The sequence below is a fragment of the Leptodactylus fuscus genome, chromosome 5 (genome assembly GCF_031893055.1).
Source record: "Leptodactylus fuscus isolate aLepFus1 chromosome 5, aLepFus1.hap2, whole genome shotgun sequence".
Classification (NCBI taxonomy): Eukaryota; Metazoa; Chordata; class Amphibia; order Anura; family Leptodactylidae; genus Leptodactylus; species Leptodactylus fuscus.
Window position 1 is genome coordinate 44006987 of NC_134269.1, and position 16448 is coordinate 44023434.

Here is a 16448-nt window from a genome sequence, read left to right on the forward strand (position 1 = left end):
GATAGATAGATAGATAGGAGATAGATAGATAGATAGATAGATAGATAGGAGATAGATAGATAGATAGATAGATAGATAGATAGATAGGAGATAGATAGATAGGAGATAGATAGATAGATAGATAGATAGATAGATAGGAGATAGATAGATAGATAGATAGATAGATAGATAGATGATAGATAGATAGATAGGAGATAGATAGATGATAGATAAATAGGAGATAGATAGATAGATAGATACATATGTGATAGATAGATAGATAGATAGATAGATAGATAGAAGATAGATAGATAGATAGATAGATAGATAGATAGATGATAGCTAGATACCGAAGATTAAGCAATTCTTCTGAGAATTTAACCCTTTAGGTCTCTATTGTGATATTGTTTAAAAATGACAGAGTAGCAATAAGCCAGTATATGAGATATCAGTTGGATTCTATTATCAGCATTTGCTCTCCACAGCACAACTGGATCCCCCACCATAGTACTGCTGACATAATGGTAGTTCCAGTAATAAAGCCAGAGCGTGGTAAAGCAGCTCTCATTATGGCTGACTGCTTATGAAAATTAAATATTAATAAACCCTATTGCTATACATACAATATTAGGAAGAACAAACAGACAAAACCACAGTGTCAAGTATTCTAAGCAGCGAGATCTTGAGAAGAGATTATGAATCTCCTGCTAACAGGGAACAGATGTGTGTACATTGGTATAGACAGTGCTTGTGTGTGCGCCCCTCTTATTAGATAGTGCCCCTATAAAGAGAGAAATTCCTGACATACAACACAATGGATCCCAGGGACCTTCCTACTAATAAATGAGGCGTGGGATAATTATATATTGATAAGGCAAAGCGAGTTAAGGATTTGTTTTCTGCTCCGTTGCCCTGCTGACTAGCTACTCCCCTGTGTCCAGGGTTAAACAAGCTTTCCTCTGGAGACCGGTTCGTGTAAAAAGACCAATTTCATTAGTTTAAGAGATTAAGCGCGGCACAGAACGTAGAGAATATTGTATCAGACAGCCTGTCCTCTCCGTTAATATAGAAGACTTGCTTTTGTGTCCGCGCATACATTGCATTCATGAGTATATGGGCTGCGGAATAGGAGATTTTACTGTTCATTGCTCACTTGTCTACATTGGTACAGACAATACATAGCGGGAGCTTCACTACACACTAATGGGATGGCTAGCTTTGTAAATCTCTACTTATTAGAAATTTTCCTTACCAATAAATTGATCACTAAGAGATCAATGATCAGATGTAATTTCTGGAAAAACTTAGAAACGAGTGTTGAATTTTCCTTCAGCGCTACCACAGGTGAAAATGAAGAATTACACAATGACCAACTGCTTCTCCCCAATTGTGAGATGGAGCGCCATCAGAGATCCTTCCTCCCAACTGCGGTCAGGCTGTATAATCAACTTCAGGCTAAGTGAAGATCACTCCACACAGAGAACTAAATGATCCTGAAGTCTTTCTTTTCTTCTTAGTTGCTATGACTCCTAGTATCTTTTCTATCTGCTATGAGCTTCTATGTGTTCTTTTCTTGTAATATATTACTGTATTATCCATGCTGCTGTAATACACTGAATTTCCTTATGGTGGGACTATTAAAGGGTTATCTTATCTTGTCTTATCTTCAAGTCATGTGTAATGCAAGAGAACCTATTTTGAGGATCCTCTATACCTCTGTTAACTCACCCCAGGACTTCAGCCTCTTCAATTCTGGGAGTTGGACCAATTCTGATCTTCAATTGATGACCTATCTTATGGTCAATTAATAAATCTTGAACAATCCCTTTAAGGCCGGTGGGCTATACAGCCCTGGGATCTAGTGAATAACATCTACACATTGCAGGAAACTACAGCAGCGGTTTTGGAAATTGCAGCATGTGAATCATACCTACAGAAACGCTAGTGGTTTCATTAAAGGGTCCATTCACTCAGAGAAAAAAGGTGAGAATTTGGTGTGGAATTTCAGCGCTGAAAAAAAAGCTTCTGACCCGACTCCGCACAGAATTCACGTGATGTCTGCACGAATTCCATTCGGGATTGCGGCCAGAATCCACGCGGTTAAAAAGTACTCCCCATAGAACTCTATCGAGAGGCTTTTTAACCACGTGGATTCTGGCGGCAATCCCACATGTAATTTGCAGGGACACCGTGTGAATTTGCAGGGACACTGCAGAGTCACGACAGAATTCGAGCCATTTTGCCCCGTGTGAAAGCTCTCTAATAGAAGCAGAATGTTTGCCGACTAAACCTCTGTGGACTCTCAGTGAAAAGCGCTGCAGGATAAACCACAATGCGTTTCCTCCGCAGTTTTTTCCTGCAGCGTTTTTTTGGCTGCAACCCCCTACATGGGGCCTTAGCCTAAATCCTAGACAACCCCTTTCACTTGAACAGTCTGTTGCTGTATGGCCATATTTAGATATGACGGCTTTGCGCTTACATCTATATCGGGAAGTCCGTTCTACTGGTCCGTCGCAGAACCAGAAAGATGGAAAAACAGAGGACAAATATGAAAAAATCACTTTTTTTGTCTCAAATCGCTTAACAAAAAAGTTGGGCTTGCAAGATTTTCTCATCCGGGTTTTCTAACGGATCTATATTGGACAGTCATCTGTCACAGGTGTGAACGTAACCTTATTTATACAGTATGACAGCATTTTTTATGTAAGCTTTCTAGCGCCATTAGTTATGTGTGCAATATGGCAGCATAATCTACGTACACTAAATAGTAACAATCTACTTGTCAAATCCACACATGCGCTTCTATTTGCATGCTGGTGTGTGTGACATGCCTCTAACTCCTACCTTAATAAAAGCCTCCATATTGTACGTCACTGATGGTGTGACATTCCTCTTAGGCAGGTATGGCATTGTCACCAGGAGTCATAATCAATTTGACACAATGTAAGACAAAGTGTACTGACAAAAGGCTACAATGTTTCACTAACATGAGCAGTGGAATCCTCAGCCACTTTATATCCAAACATCTTGAAGATAACTAAACAAATAAAAGCCGTGCACTAAAGAAAATCTCCAGACACAGTGTATACGGTTTTACATCAGTATTAGCGCTAAGCATGTTGGAGTTCTCATAAGTCAATGACAGAATCCACTAAAGCACATTATACAGCAACATTAACATGAAGTGCAGATCCTTGATACACAAGACGTAGCTTATCTTACACACACATGTGAAACCACAAGATGTTGCTCACTGATACAGCGTATATTCTCACAAGGGTAAATATCGTAGAACCCAAAGCTGCCTATATACAAGAGATAACACCATTCACATGGCTGCTATCACTTTGATATAAAAGACATTTTGTTTCTGAGAACAGACGACCCAAGTTCTCTCACAGTCTTCAAGAAGGTTAAAGTTTTCTATACACATTGGGCTAACGTTGGCTGAGGCTACTGAAACTGGCCCCAATATATATGGAGACCTATCTACTAACATGAAGAAATGAAGACCAAGTATGATGGAATTCATGATGCCCAGTTGTATTCCTCAGTTGGCAAAAAAAAAAATGGTCCATTCACAATGGTGAGAAATTTGGTGTGGAATTTCAGTGCAGAAAAAAAAGCCTCCCATTGACTTCAATGGGTTCCTTTTTTTAAATGTGTCCCTCTTCCAATCCAAGTGTGCATGTTTTTGGGAAGGTTTAGGGAATTGCTGTCCTTTCAAATAAACCTATGTGTATGGACAGCCTCAGCAATGTATTTGTTCCCCAATTTGTCAGGAGCCCCATGTCGGCGGACCAACAAACGTATCAGACTGTAGATTCCATTCCATTGCTTGCAGAGAGGTTGAATCTACTAAATTTCTAAATTCTATTATCAACTATTAAATGCTGAGAGATCCTGTGAATGGAAACCATCAGCAGGAATGCATCCAATGTGGACTAGGTTATGTTTGCAGAGTGGTTGAATCTACCAACAAATTTCTAAATTCTTTGAATAACTAATAAATGCTGAGAGATCCTGTGGATGGAAACCATCAGCAGGAATGCATTCAATGTGTACTAGGCTATTCACATAGTACTTCATACAGGTAAGTCATTATAGACACTATACATTGATCATACGCTAAGACGTTCTCACATGGAAATAGGACTAAGCAAATTGTAAAATCTAACATGGTGACCGACATGCTGTGACTCTGAAAAACCAGATCATTTAGCCCTGGAAAACAATATACAATATATTGGGGAAATATCTATAACATTGGTCTGAAAACCCATCTAAGGCTAAGGTCCCATGTTGCAGAAATGCATTTTTTTTGGTTGCAGATTTGGCTGCGGTTTTTTGAGCCAAAGCCAGGAATGGCTACAAAAGGAATGGGAAATATACATGAAGTTCTTATACATGTACCTTCTGCTCAATCCAGTCCTGGCTTTGGCTTAAAAAACCGCAGCAAAATCTGCAACCAAAAACGTTGCATCTCTGCAATGTGGGGCTTCAGCCTAATAGTCACTGTCACCCTGAGCATTTTGGCGTTTTGTTTATCCATATCTGTTCAGTTATTCCAATGATATAAGCCCTTTTATTGTTGATGCAGATTAGGGTCTAGTAGCCACGTGGTTTCTCTGAGAGCGGGTTGCTGTATGTCTTGCAATCTTACCGCCCACTTCACTAGTATATACTAATTTGCAATAAGACCAAAAAAGGCCTTATATCTTTGGAATAGCTGAGCGGATTTGGATAAACAAAACACCAAAATGCTCAGGGTGATAGATGAGGTATGTCATTGGGTGTTTCTGACCTGGTGACAACTCCTCTTTAAGCAAATGCCTAATGCTGTAAAAATAAATAGCACTAGAAAAGTGTTGCAAGCTCTAACAAAATCTTATGCACCAAGGAGACTGGTAACTCAGAATGGGCTCGAGGAACGGCCATGTCTCTGATCTTCAGCAGGTTTAACCAGCCTAGTCTTATCTATCTGCATTCCTAAACTAAGTCCCTCTTCTCTGTCCCTCTCCAGCTTACAGTCTCATAGCCTAAGAATCGAGCAGACATTAAGTATATCTGAAGATTCTCATTGTTCCTTTTTGCTTTATAATGATCGGTAACCTCCACCCTTGTGGCATTGTGGGCACAGTGCCATGGGTCACATTCGTGTATAGGATATAGGAAGCTGAGGACTTCCTCCAGACTGGCTATATACTTTGTGTCTTTGTATTCGCCTTGTCTCCATGGTTGGTGAAAACAATTCTCAAAATTAGGAGAACACTAAGACAACCAGGAGAACGACTTAAAGGGAACCCATGAAAATGTCATCTAGTCTGCATGTTATAGAGCAGATTACTATATAGATTTATGGGAAAATATTCAGCAGAACAGTATATGTCTACTTCTATATAACGGACAGCCCTACATGTACATACAGAGATAGGTGTCAATCACTGGTAGGACCGCCCCCTTGACTCAATCACTGTTTCTGAGCATACATATAAATGGATAGATGATAGGTTATACTCAATCTTTTCCTACAGACCTATATATCAATCTGCTCAGCTCCTCCTGCTCTATAACATACCGCCTACAGGTTGCATCTTCATGGTGACAGGTTCCGTTTAAGCTCTTATTGACTATGCTGACAATACAATAAGGTGTTTTTACCAAATCTGAATCTGTAGTTTTAACACTCATCTTGTGGATATGTTACATTTAGATGAATGGCTTCTTCATGTCCATATAGGTGGATTACACTAAGTCAATAACTGCTCTCGCCTGTGGTGCTGACACTCACAGACTGCTACTTATACACACAGGATGGATTTCGGTTACATGTTACATCCCCCAGCCTAGGGCATAAATCACACATTGCTGAAATTAGGAATACAGATAGGTCCATGCGCAGGGTCAGGGTTTACACTGAAATCTGGGAGATACACACTCACTGGAACAGACTTTGGTGCAGATTTTCTTACGTCAATGTGGATTTTGGTACAAATTTTGAAGCTTATTTTTGATACAATTCTACGGATTGTAAAGTTAAATACAAAATCTGCATCATGTTCATGGATTATAATGTGGATTGAATGCGTTGAACACCACAAGTAAAATCTGCACTTAACTTGCTCATGTGCATATACCTGTACGCTATCAGAACAATTGCACATGTAATTTCTGACACACTCACATAGTTATGGGGGCTGGTAGCGCATGTGCCATAGGTGCTAAATACCAGATGGGCACCAGCAGGTGTATTCCATAAAGGGCTACGAAGGACCAGGAGCTATATAAAAAACCTCCAGCAACTGCTCTAGAATAAGAGGAAGCACTAAGTATACACAAATGACAAACATTGTAACAAATGAACCTAAGGTTTTACTAAGGAAACGCGTTTCCCTTTATACCTAGCCTGCAACACTTGGAGTAATACGAGCCCAGAATACGATGGAGTTGTTGGCAGGATGCAGGCACCTGTACTGTGAATGGAAAGAGCAGAGGGGCTGTCACAATGTGCTGGAACGCTTCACAACAGCCCAGGCTCCATAAACAGCAATGGCAGTATTGGCAAATTCCCTACCATTCCCTACCTTGGTTACAGTTGCTGCAAAGCTAACAATAGAGCTTACAGTGTTACACTGACAGCAGCCTCACATGCCTTCCAATATGGAATACTTCTACTACTGACAAGCAATGTCTTAAAGACACAGGCGTTTCTTGATCTACCCAGGAACGTCTCACTTGATGAAGTATAACTTTATAGACTGGACCATAGCACAGTATTCCTCATATCCCATCCCACATGCTCATAAAGAGCGCAGAGAGAATTTCATCAGTACAGCTGCCAATACACAGCACTGTACATCATCAGCTGTCATAAGGAGACTCATGTGTGACACAGGAGGCAATATTTCGAGAAAAACAACACATTACCCTGGGTTCAGATGTAATAGGGCTGTATTTGTACTTGTGCACTATGATAGATCACATGCAGTCCTATGTAAAACCATGCATAATACATAGACTTATGCTACATGAAAGCTTTACTTCATCTGTTATAGGTAAAAAATAGTTCCACGCTATGTTCTGTGCAGTTTACTATATAAGTTACCCCCTGTCATATATTATAGGTCTAATAGGCTACACGTCTGGTCCTATAATGGCACACATGTTAGTTGCTTACAAACAGCTGGACTCACAGACTGACAGCTTGTTACCTGATCTAAACCCTCAAACCCTATGCAGTCCTTCAAGCCTGAAAGGCATATGTCTGACATTGCCCAATTCCCTTCCATGCTCTTCTCTCCCACCTCTCATGGGTCAATAGCAAGAATTCGCAAACACTCTCTGCCATCTGTTGTGTCCTACATCTGGCACATACATGTGGATGTATAGGTATGTCTTGAAAATAGAATACTGATAGACAACCAGATTTGACATGGCTAAGTGTGCCAGATAGAGCAGAGCTGAGTTTGTTATATAGCACAATGTGTCACAGTATAATGTCTATGGTTTTACATAGGACTGCAGGTGAACGTATCTCATTCTCCGAACCTGATTGGATTGTATAATTCAGTCCCAAAAGGGAGATGACAAATTCAACTCTGCTACATTTACCAAAAGTAATATAAAAATAATATTAATAAAAATATTATTAAAAACATATATATATATATATATATATATATATATATATTACATATCATATATATATATATATATATATATATATATATATATATATATATATATATAAACTTTTGTGTTACATTACTTATGACTTATTCCATACATTGCAGATTTTACATATATTTTCCATTTCCACCATAGAGAGAGGTCTCACCTGTCCAGAGCTATTGCTGTCATGGAGTATATGCTGGTGAACACAGCAGAGATGGGGAAGAAGTTATGGAATTTGCAGTAGATCAGTCCATAGTACCAGTGGTTATGGATGGCATAGGTGAAGTTCACCACAGTGTTGAAGGCTGACATTGAAGCTTCAGCGAAAGCTAAGTTTACCAAGAAATAGTTGGTGACAGTCCTCATTCTCTTGTGGGCTAAGATGATCCACATGACAATGATATTCCCGACTACAGAGATAATCACTATAATGGAATAGGCTACTGCCCAAAGGGCTATCTGCCAGGGAGGCTGGAGGAAGGGGTTAATTTCATTTTCAGTACCATTTGTGGAATTGAAGTCTGAATCATTCTGTACTGAGATATTCATGGTGAAAGTCTATCTACAGCCTCCAAGTGGATAAAAAAAATAAAAGAACTCACAGTCCAGGTGCAGTCAGCTAGAGGTGGGCATTACATGGGCTAGGACAAGTTCCATGGACAAGCTGTGCTGCTCCTCACACATCCAGAGGAATTCTTACAGGAGAAATGTGGGGAATGTTCTGCAGCTGCTGAAAGGAGAGGACTCAGGTCTGCAATGATAGAGTCAGGAATACTGCAGGGTGCTCCAGCTTACAGAGCCCTTGTGCTGATGCCCCTTCTGCTGCCACTGCTCTCTGTGTAATTCATGTTTCCAGAGTTCTACTACTATGAGAGGCTGAGATGGGATTTAAAGTCAGTGTCACTGAGAGGGGAGGGCACTGGTGACAGTGGGCATGGCTGGAGGAGGCTGCTGAGCAGAGGTAAGACTGGGGCTACACACACACAGACATATGGTGAGGGCTCTCTATGGGATACTGGGGTGCACAGGGAAGAGCTGGCACACATCCTCATGGCATACACCCCTTGTTCCTGTGGATGTTAACCATTTCTGCACTCTGAAGCCTGCTCTCTGTATGGATTGCGAGATCTTATGGGCAGGGACTGCACTCTTATTGTTGGACGTTTCTATTCTATTTCTATGCTTTTATATAACTTGCCTTGGTATGTGTTAGTGCTATACAAATAAAGGTTATTGTTACGAACACATTACATCATATTCAGAGACCACTGCTTAGGCTTTATTCACATGTGCTAGTTTTGCAAAACCGTGACAGCTGTGACTTATGTTATACAATGTATTTATTACAATGATACTATGTTGTGTGTTTATGTAGATGATACAATGTATGTATTACAATTATACTATGTTGTGTTTATGTAGATGATACAATGTATTTATTACAATGACACTATGTTGTGTGTTTATCTAATACAATGTATTTATTACAATAACACTATGTTGTGCATTATATAAATGATACAATGTATTTGATACAATGACAATGTTGTGCGTTATATAAATAATACAATGTATTTAATACAATGACACGATGTTGTATGTTTATGTAATGATACAATGTTTATTAAATGGATACTTTGCTATTATAAATAGATCGTTATATAATGTAGCTGGCTGGTTTTATGCAATGCTCCCACTTGTACAAGTGACAGTATTGACCTATGTCCACATGGGCAGGCAGTGAGTGGCGGGGGTCATTGAGCGGCATAGTTTGCATGAGTTAGGGGCTAATTATAACTGCAGACACTATACACTGTCAGTTGCACCTGGTGCGGTTTAATCACTGGGCACTAGCAGGCGGCTTTCTCTAGGCAGCACACAATACCGCACACAGGGGGCTTGTAGAAACATCCTGCACATGCTGCACACCTCATCTACAGCACAGGCAGCCATAGCTAATGGGGCTGTGAAGATTTTTGTAAACAGGGCGTAGACATGGGCAGAGTTATCTTCTTGAGTATGGTTACAAATCACATGGTTCCAGATGCTTCGTGTGTGTTATAGGAATGGGGCATGGATAGGAAGAGAGTGCGTGTCTGGGGTCGGAAAATTAGATTGTAAACTGCACTGGAGCTGGTGATGATGTGCTGGAGGATGATCTGTGTACGGTGCTGTCAATGCTGATTCTTCTGTGTTAATACTGTATATAAGAGTGAAGAGTTGTAGGTCTTTTTTTCAGAAACAGCGCCACTTTTGTCCATGATCTGGGTCTGGTACTGCAGTTTAGAATCTAAGTCAGAATACTGTAGATTTTCAATACTGGAAACCAGTTTTGTACAGTTACACTTTAAAAAAAAACAAAAAACAAACAAACACTAAGTCCTTATGTACATGACAGTGAAAAACATCAGTCACATGACATTTTCACAACAACGTATGTCTATGGGTGTATTCACACATTCATGACCGTGCATATTGCCTGTCAAAAAACAGGACATGTTTTATTTTTGGCTGAACAGACCAAATAGAAGTCAGCAGCTCCATTTTTTTGTCGGTATTGGAAATCTTAGGGGGCATTCACATGGTGTAAAGTGGCGCTGATTCTGGCACGATAACTCGCAGCAGAACCAGACTCCCATTGAGTTCAATGGGTTCCATCTTCCGTGCGGAACCCATTGAACTCAATAGGAGTCTTTTTATCAGCGCTGATTCTGCCACGAGTTATTGTGGCAGAATCAGCGCCACTTTACTCCATGTGAATGCCCCCTTAGCATGTCTATTATTCGTACATAAACACTGGCAGCTTCCCTATATGGAAGCAGGAAAACTCTGTGGACTTTCTGTGAAAAGTGTTGTAGAAAAAAACACAATACGCTTCTGCTGCGGTTTATCCTGCAGTGCTTCTTCACTGTGGCTCGCAACATGGGGCCTTAGCTTTAAAGTCTGTACAATGAATTTGTGGGATAGGTATAAAAAACACTAACAAGAAACAAATAGTTAAAAACAGTTGAGAAGCTATTAAAATGGTCAAACAGTTAAAAAATAGATAAAAATAAGTGACACACGGATAGAAATCGCCAGTTAATTATAAGAATCGTTTCATCTGCTTTTTAACGGCCATTTTTACAACATTCATATGTATGTAAGCCGCAACCCAGTGGAGGAGACCGGATGATGGGCATAGTAATGGCGAAGGCTGTGCCACCTGCTAGGCCGAGCATACTCCTCATACACCCCAATCCCACTCTAGGGCCGGACACAGTCGAGGGGGGTTTTGTAGCACTACTGGATGGTGGTGGTAGTAGTAGTGTTTCCCCTCGGGGCACTTCTAGTTGGAGAGGGGACCTCTCCTCTCTGAGCCGGTAATGGTAATGCAGGCACGACTCAGGAGTCCAGGTAGGCAGTGAAAACTAGTTAACAGTTTATTAACTGGAACGAACAGTAGAACCAGCAATTTGCAGATGGGGGTAGTAGTTACAGTCCAGTCTCCCTGCCTTGGTCATAGGAGGCTGCCCAGAGATGTCACAGGCTCAGGGATAACAGTCTATAACTACTCCTCTTCTCGCACCACTCCTAAAATAGGATGATGGTGCTAGTAGTGGGGCAAGGAGTCCTGACAGGGATCTGGTTACCTGGAGACTAGGCCCGAATGAGTTTCCTCTGTTGTTCCTCCTGGCACGGCTGACAAATTTTCCAGTAGAGACACACAAATGAATTCCCTGTCTCAGGGCTGTCTCTGGATGAGCCTGGAGTGCTAAATAATCCTAGAGACTTTACTGGTGGCCATTGAGCTCCAGTCCTGGTTTTCCTCCTGCACAGCCCAGCATGAACTGTACAGGGTGACTGCTAGCACTAGACTGAATTTCAACAGTCGCTGGGGAGACTATGGTCTTCCTACAACCTCACCCAGTGGCCCATGATTGGCCAGGGATGAACCAAGCATGAGTTTTCAACTGTGAAGGGGGAAAAACAACAGGGAAAGCTGCATAGTAAACACAGGTAACAGAACATAGAAGATGGGACATACCAACATAACCTGGAGGCACAATAGACAAACACAAAAGATAGCAGCACTCCAGGGTGCTGCATGTAGGCTAAAGTTATAGTCACACAACAATGAATATCGCCCATGTGATAGATGTTTATTAATGGCTGTCACACACGTGGGCTATTCACGTGACCAATATTCTCTATTATTGTCCATGCCCATGTTCTATTTTTGTCCATTGTCACGGATCCCTACATGCACTTAAATGTATTAAGGTCCTGTGAAAATAGCAGCCGGATGTAAGATGGCCATGAAAAATGTCAATTTTTCACAGCTGTTTTGCACTTTGGTTGTGTGCACCTAGCCTAAGGCGAGAGAATGTGCTGCAGAATTTTCTGCAAGATAATTCTGCAGCATGTTCTCCTGCAAGCGCTCTGATTGTTTTGCTGCAGATATCTTGCAGGTTTAGCTGTTCTATGTTCATCCCATTTAGTGTATGTTGGGGGTCACTTTGCAGTTTAGGTTTTAGTTGCAGTGTGTAGAGATTCCTCTCATTTCCATCCACTTTGCCTCTGATACTGTAGATCGCAGCAGGTCGGCCACTGATGTCTTCGCAGCAGATAACCCGCTGCTTCTCATCCCAGTGTGTTCCCAGCCTGAGGGTATGTGCAGACAAATCAGAAAGTTTCAGATAATTTTTTTGGCCTATATAAGCAAAGAATTCACAGTGATATCCTCAAAAAGTTACAGGTGGATTTTGTGGCGGTTTTGCCCTGAATTTTCCTTTATGCGTTACATTTCCATATATGATATGAGCAGTAATGTCGGCAGGAGCTCTCAGATCTGTTGGCTCTTATGTCTTGTCTATTTTAGTAAATACTTGTCCTCTCCTTGAAATAACATTCTGTAATACCTTTTCCTAGAACTGTTCCGTTCCTCCTTTACTCCTTATGTATAAATATATTGACAACTGGATGTTACCATTAACAATAGGATATGACACAGTCTCCATGGATTGGACAGCGTCGGATTAAGAACACATCCCAGTGATTAGGGCGATGGTAACAGCCAGTTGTCAATCTATAAATACATTTCCAGGAAGGATAACAGAGGAACGGCAAAACACAAAGTTTTAAGAAAACGTAGTCCAGAATTGTTATTTTATGAGGAATCCAGGCATGTACTCAGAAGATGTTTTAGAAGCAACAGTAGGCTAGGATAGATATACCATATACTATATGTGACTAGCAAAGTTCTTATCACTGGGACCTATAGTACAGTACAATGACTGGTAGAAGAATTATAGGAAGAATATGCAAATCTGTCTCCCAAGATGTAAACAGGGAGACAGTGCCTCTGTTATGCTGCCCTCTATTGGGAAGCACCCTGAACTTCATGCCCGACTTTCCCAGAAGGCTTTACTGCATCAGATTTGCATATTCTTCCCATGTTCCCTTGCAGTGGAGCAACTATGGCTGTATAAGTCTCCACACACCTGAAAAGGTGGACTCTCCCTAAGGAGTGACATTATCCCCATAATCTAGAAGAATTATAGGAAGTCTCCATCCCTAATGAAAAATACCCACCCATATATGACCATACTACATTTAAAGTGGCACTCCAACAGTCGTGCATGTGCTTACAGATATTTGTTAAAGTTGGTGAGTGATCTGAGTGACCATGGGCCCTGGAGAGCCAAAAAGGCAATGTTATAACCCGCTCCTTAGTAACTGTAGAAAAAGAGGTAGACACCGAGCAAACTTATAGTGCAATAGGTACAGAACTTTAGATTTGAAATTTCACACAGAAAAATAGAAGTTCGATCAGATGACCTCTTCCCTGTTGTGGTTGCGAAACAACGCTCACAACCACGTAAGATAGCCCAAATATAGGTGGAGGGAGCAGCACACTTATCGATCACCGGATACCGGGATAGACAATGGAGAAGAAGATAATAGACGGCTCCATCCACATGTTACAGGACACGACTAGTGATGACTCATAAAGTTTTGTTTGTGTAATGACAGTCACCTCTATTACAAAAGTGTCTGACCTCTGTATAAGCAATGCCGCCCCTGCTACCTCTTGTGTCACCCCCTCTACCTCATAGATTGTAAGCTCTTGCGAGCAGGGCCCTCAGTCCCATTGTGTGAAATGACGTTCTTTGTTATATATCTGTCTGTATTTGAACCCTACAAATTGTACAGTGCTGCGGAATATGTTGGCGCTATAGAAATAAAATTTATTATTATTATTATTATTACTATTATTATTATTGTTTATTTATATAGCACCATTAATTCCATGGTGCTTTACATTTGGGGGTTACATACAATACACAAAATATACAGGTACATATCATACTAAGGCTGTATTCACACAGAGTAACGCCAGGCGTTTTTTGTGTGTTTTTTGCACATAGCGCCGCGTTTACGCCGCGTAGCGCTGCGTTAACGCCGCGTATACGCCGCGTTAACGCCGCGCTATTTAGCGGTGGCGTTGGCCGGCGTTAACGCGGCGTATACGCGTCGTTAACGCAGCGCTACGCGGCGTTAACGCGGCGCTATGTGCAAAAATCACACAAAAAACGCCTGGCGTTACTCTGTGTGAATACAGCCTAACAGTGATCGGCTGGCACAGTGGGGTAGAGGGCCCTGCCCGCGAGGGCTTACAATCTATGAGGGAAGGGGGTAGAGACAGAACGAGAGGGGGAGACTGTACAGATGGCAGTGCGGTGATGGTGTTATTGGAGGTTGTAGGCCTTCCTGAATAGGTGAGTCTTCAGGGCCTTCTTGAATCCTGTGATTGTGGGGGTCAGTCTTATGTGTCTTGGTAAGGAGTTCCAGAGTATGGGGGATGCACGGGAGAAATCTTGGAGACGGTTGTGTGAGGAGAGGACGAGGGCAGAGCGGAGTAGGAGGTCATTGGAGGATCTGAGGTTACGTGTGGGCAGGTAGCGGGAGATTAGTTCAGAGATATATGGAGGGGACAGGTTGTGGATGGCTTTGTATGTTAGCGTTAGTAGCTTGAACTCGATTCACTGGGCTATGGGTAGCCAGTGTAGGGACTGGCAGAGGGGAGCAGCCGATGAGGATCGGGGGGTGAGGTGGATTATTATTATTATTATTGTTATTAGACGGCGCTCTCAAGTCAAACGAGCAAACTTTATTCGGGAGAGGTGCATCTCTCCCGAATAAAGTTTACTCGTTTGACCTGAGAGCGCCGTCTATTATCTTCTTCTCCTTAGTAACTGTAGCCATGTCTAATACTGACGCCCATGTCTAGGACATGTATCTACGACTAGTTTATGTTTCAGCAAAACACTGTAGAGGTAATACTAAAATGAACCTTCCTGGACCTTAGACTGTGATGATTATGTCACCAAAGGTCCCTGAAGCTGCACCGACTTCAGCTGATAACACTAAAGTTAATGGTGACATGATGACCTAACTGTGAATGAGGGTCAACTATGGGCAGTTTATATGAGTGGGGTTATAGAGAGGGGTTATACGGAGCAGATAGGGAGCAGGATAAGGAAAGACACTGAGTAGATGATTGTTACTACTGAGCGCATGGTCTTCCAGACAATATAACGGGTACAAACAACACTAAAGTGTCCATTTGAGTCAATAATAACCATTTTGGGTGAGGGTGCTCTCAGAGGGTGGGGCAATAGGCCACAAAAGGTACAACTTTTTATTACAGGTCCCTTCTCTTTTTCGATACAGCATCCTCTGGTGCATTCAGTGTTAGCTGGAACTCCAGTAACAAGTACATAAGATTATAACATGGCTATGGCCCCTTCATTCTCAGGATCAATAGAACTTCTGGCTGTCAGACTTCCACAGATCAGAAAGTCACGGCATCACTTTATAAGATTGGAAAATCCCATTTTTATTAATGGATATAGTACATTAACCAGCTCTAAAAGACAGACATATGGAGCAGGATCGGGCATTCTCAGTGCATTATGTTTCCTGCCGACTTCAAGATTTGCTCTCAGAAACTCAAAGGAATACATGAGAGTGTGCAGTCACATAATATATTATCATGACTAGGTGCTTGGGTGATATTATGGTTAATGTGGTAATTTTCTGTAACATAAAAATGTCAATTTGTAATGATCAAAATATTAAAAAGGATCCCAATCCCACAATGCATCAGTATAATAGTTAGGGTATATTACCTCCATGATGTAATAATGGCAGCATAAACAACCAAAGAACAGAACCATCTAAGCCACTTATCTTCTATGTCATTGAATCCAGTTTTCCCAAAACATATTTCAATGGACATTTAAGTGATATACATAGTTACATAGTGGATGAGGTTGGATAAAGACATTAGTCCATCAAATCCAACCTATAACCCTACAATCCCTACAGTGTTGATCCAGGGGAAGGCAAAAAACCCCATGAGACTTATGTCAATTGCCCTATTTCAGGGGAAAAAATTCCTTCCCAACTCCAAATCTGGCAGTCAGCATAAAAACACTGGATCTGGACCTGAAGGTTGAAGAGCTGGAACTCTAAAAGAAACCTGGGAGTCTGTCAGGTCTGACATTATTTCTTCTGTCTTTATACTGAAACTGTAGTCAAGAAAAGTCCTCCATGCAGGACTTTTCTCTCCACCGATTTTTGTTGGTTTCTGCGGCGGAGTCTCCAATGCAGATGTAAACCTAGCCTAAGAAAGTCTTTTTCTCTTGCAAACATGAGAGAGGCATCTTGTCAGTTGAGCTGATATGGAAGTGTGAGTGTCGATACACTAGAAAGGGTTCAAGAATTTTATGTGACCCCATGGAATCCAT

The 16448-nt window shown here is 41.4% G+C and overlaps 1 protein-coding gene across 3 annotated transcripts in view; it reads right to left on the bottom strand.

Moving 5' to 3' along the window:
• LOC142202747 (substance-P receptor) overlaps positions 1-8505 on the bottom strand; it is a 163683-nt gene extending 155178 nt beyond the window's left edge. For all 3 annotated transcript variants that reach the window (XM_075273048.1, XM_075273047.1, XM_075273046.1), the window contains exon 1: positions 7817-8505. In XM_075273048.1, coding sequence (XP_075129149.1) covers positions 7817-8202 — 386 coding nt within the window. In that variant the 5' untranslated portion in view covers positions 8203-8505. The remainder of the gene's footprint in view (positions 1-7816) is intronic.
• Between the last annotated feature and the right edge of the window lie 7943 nt (positions 8506-16448).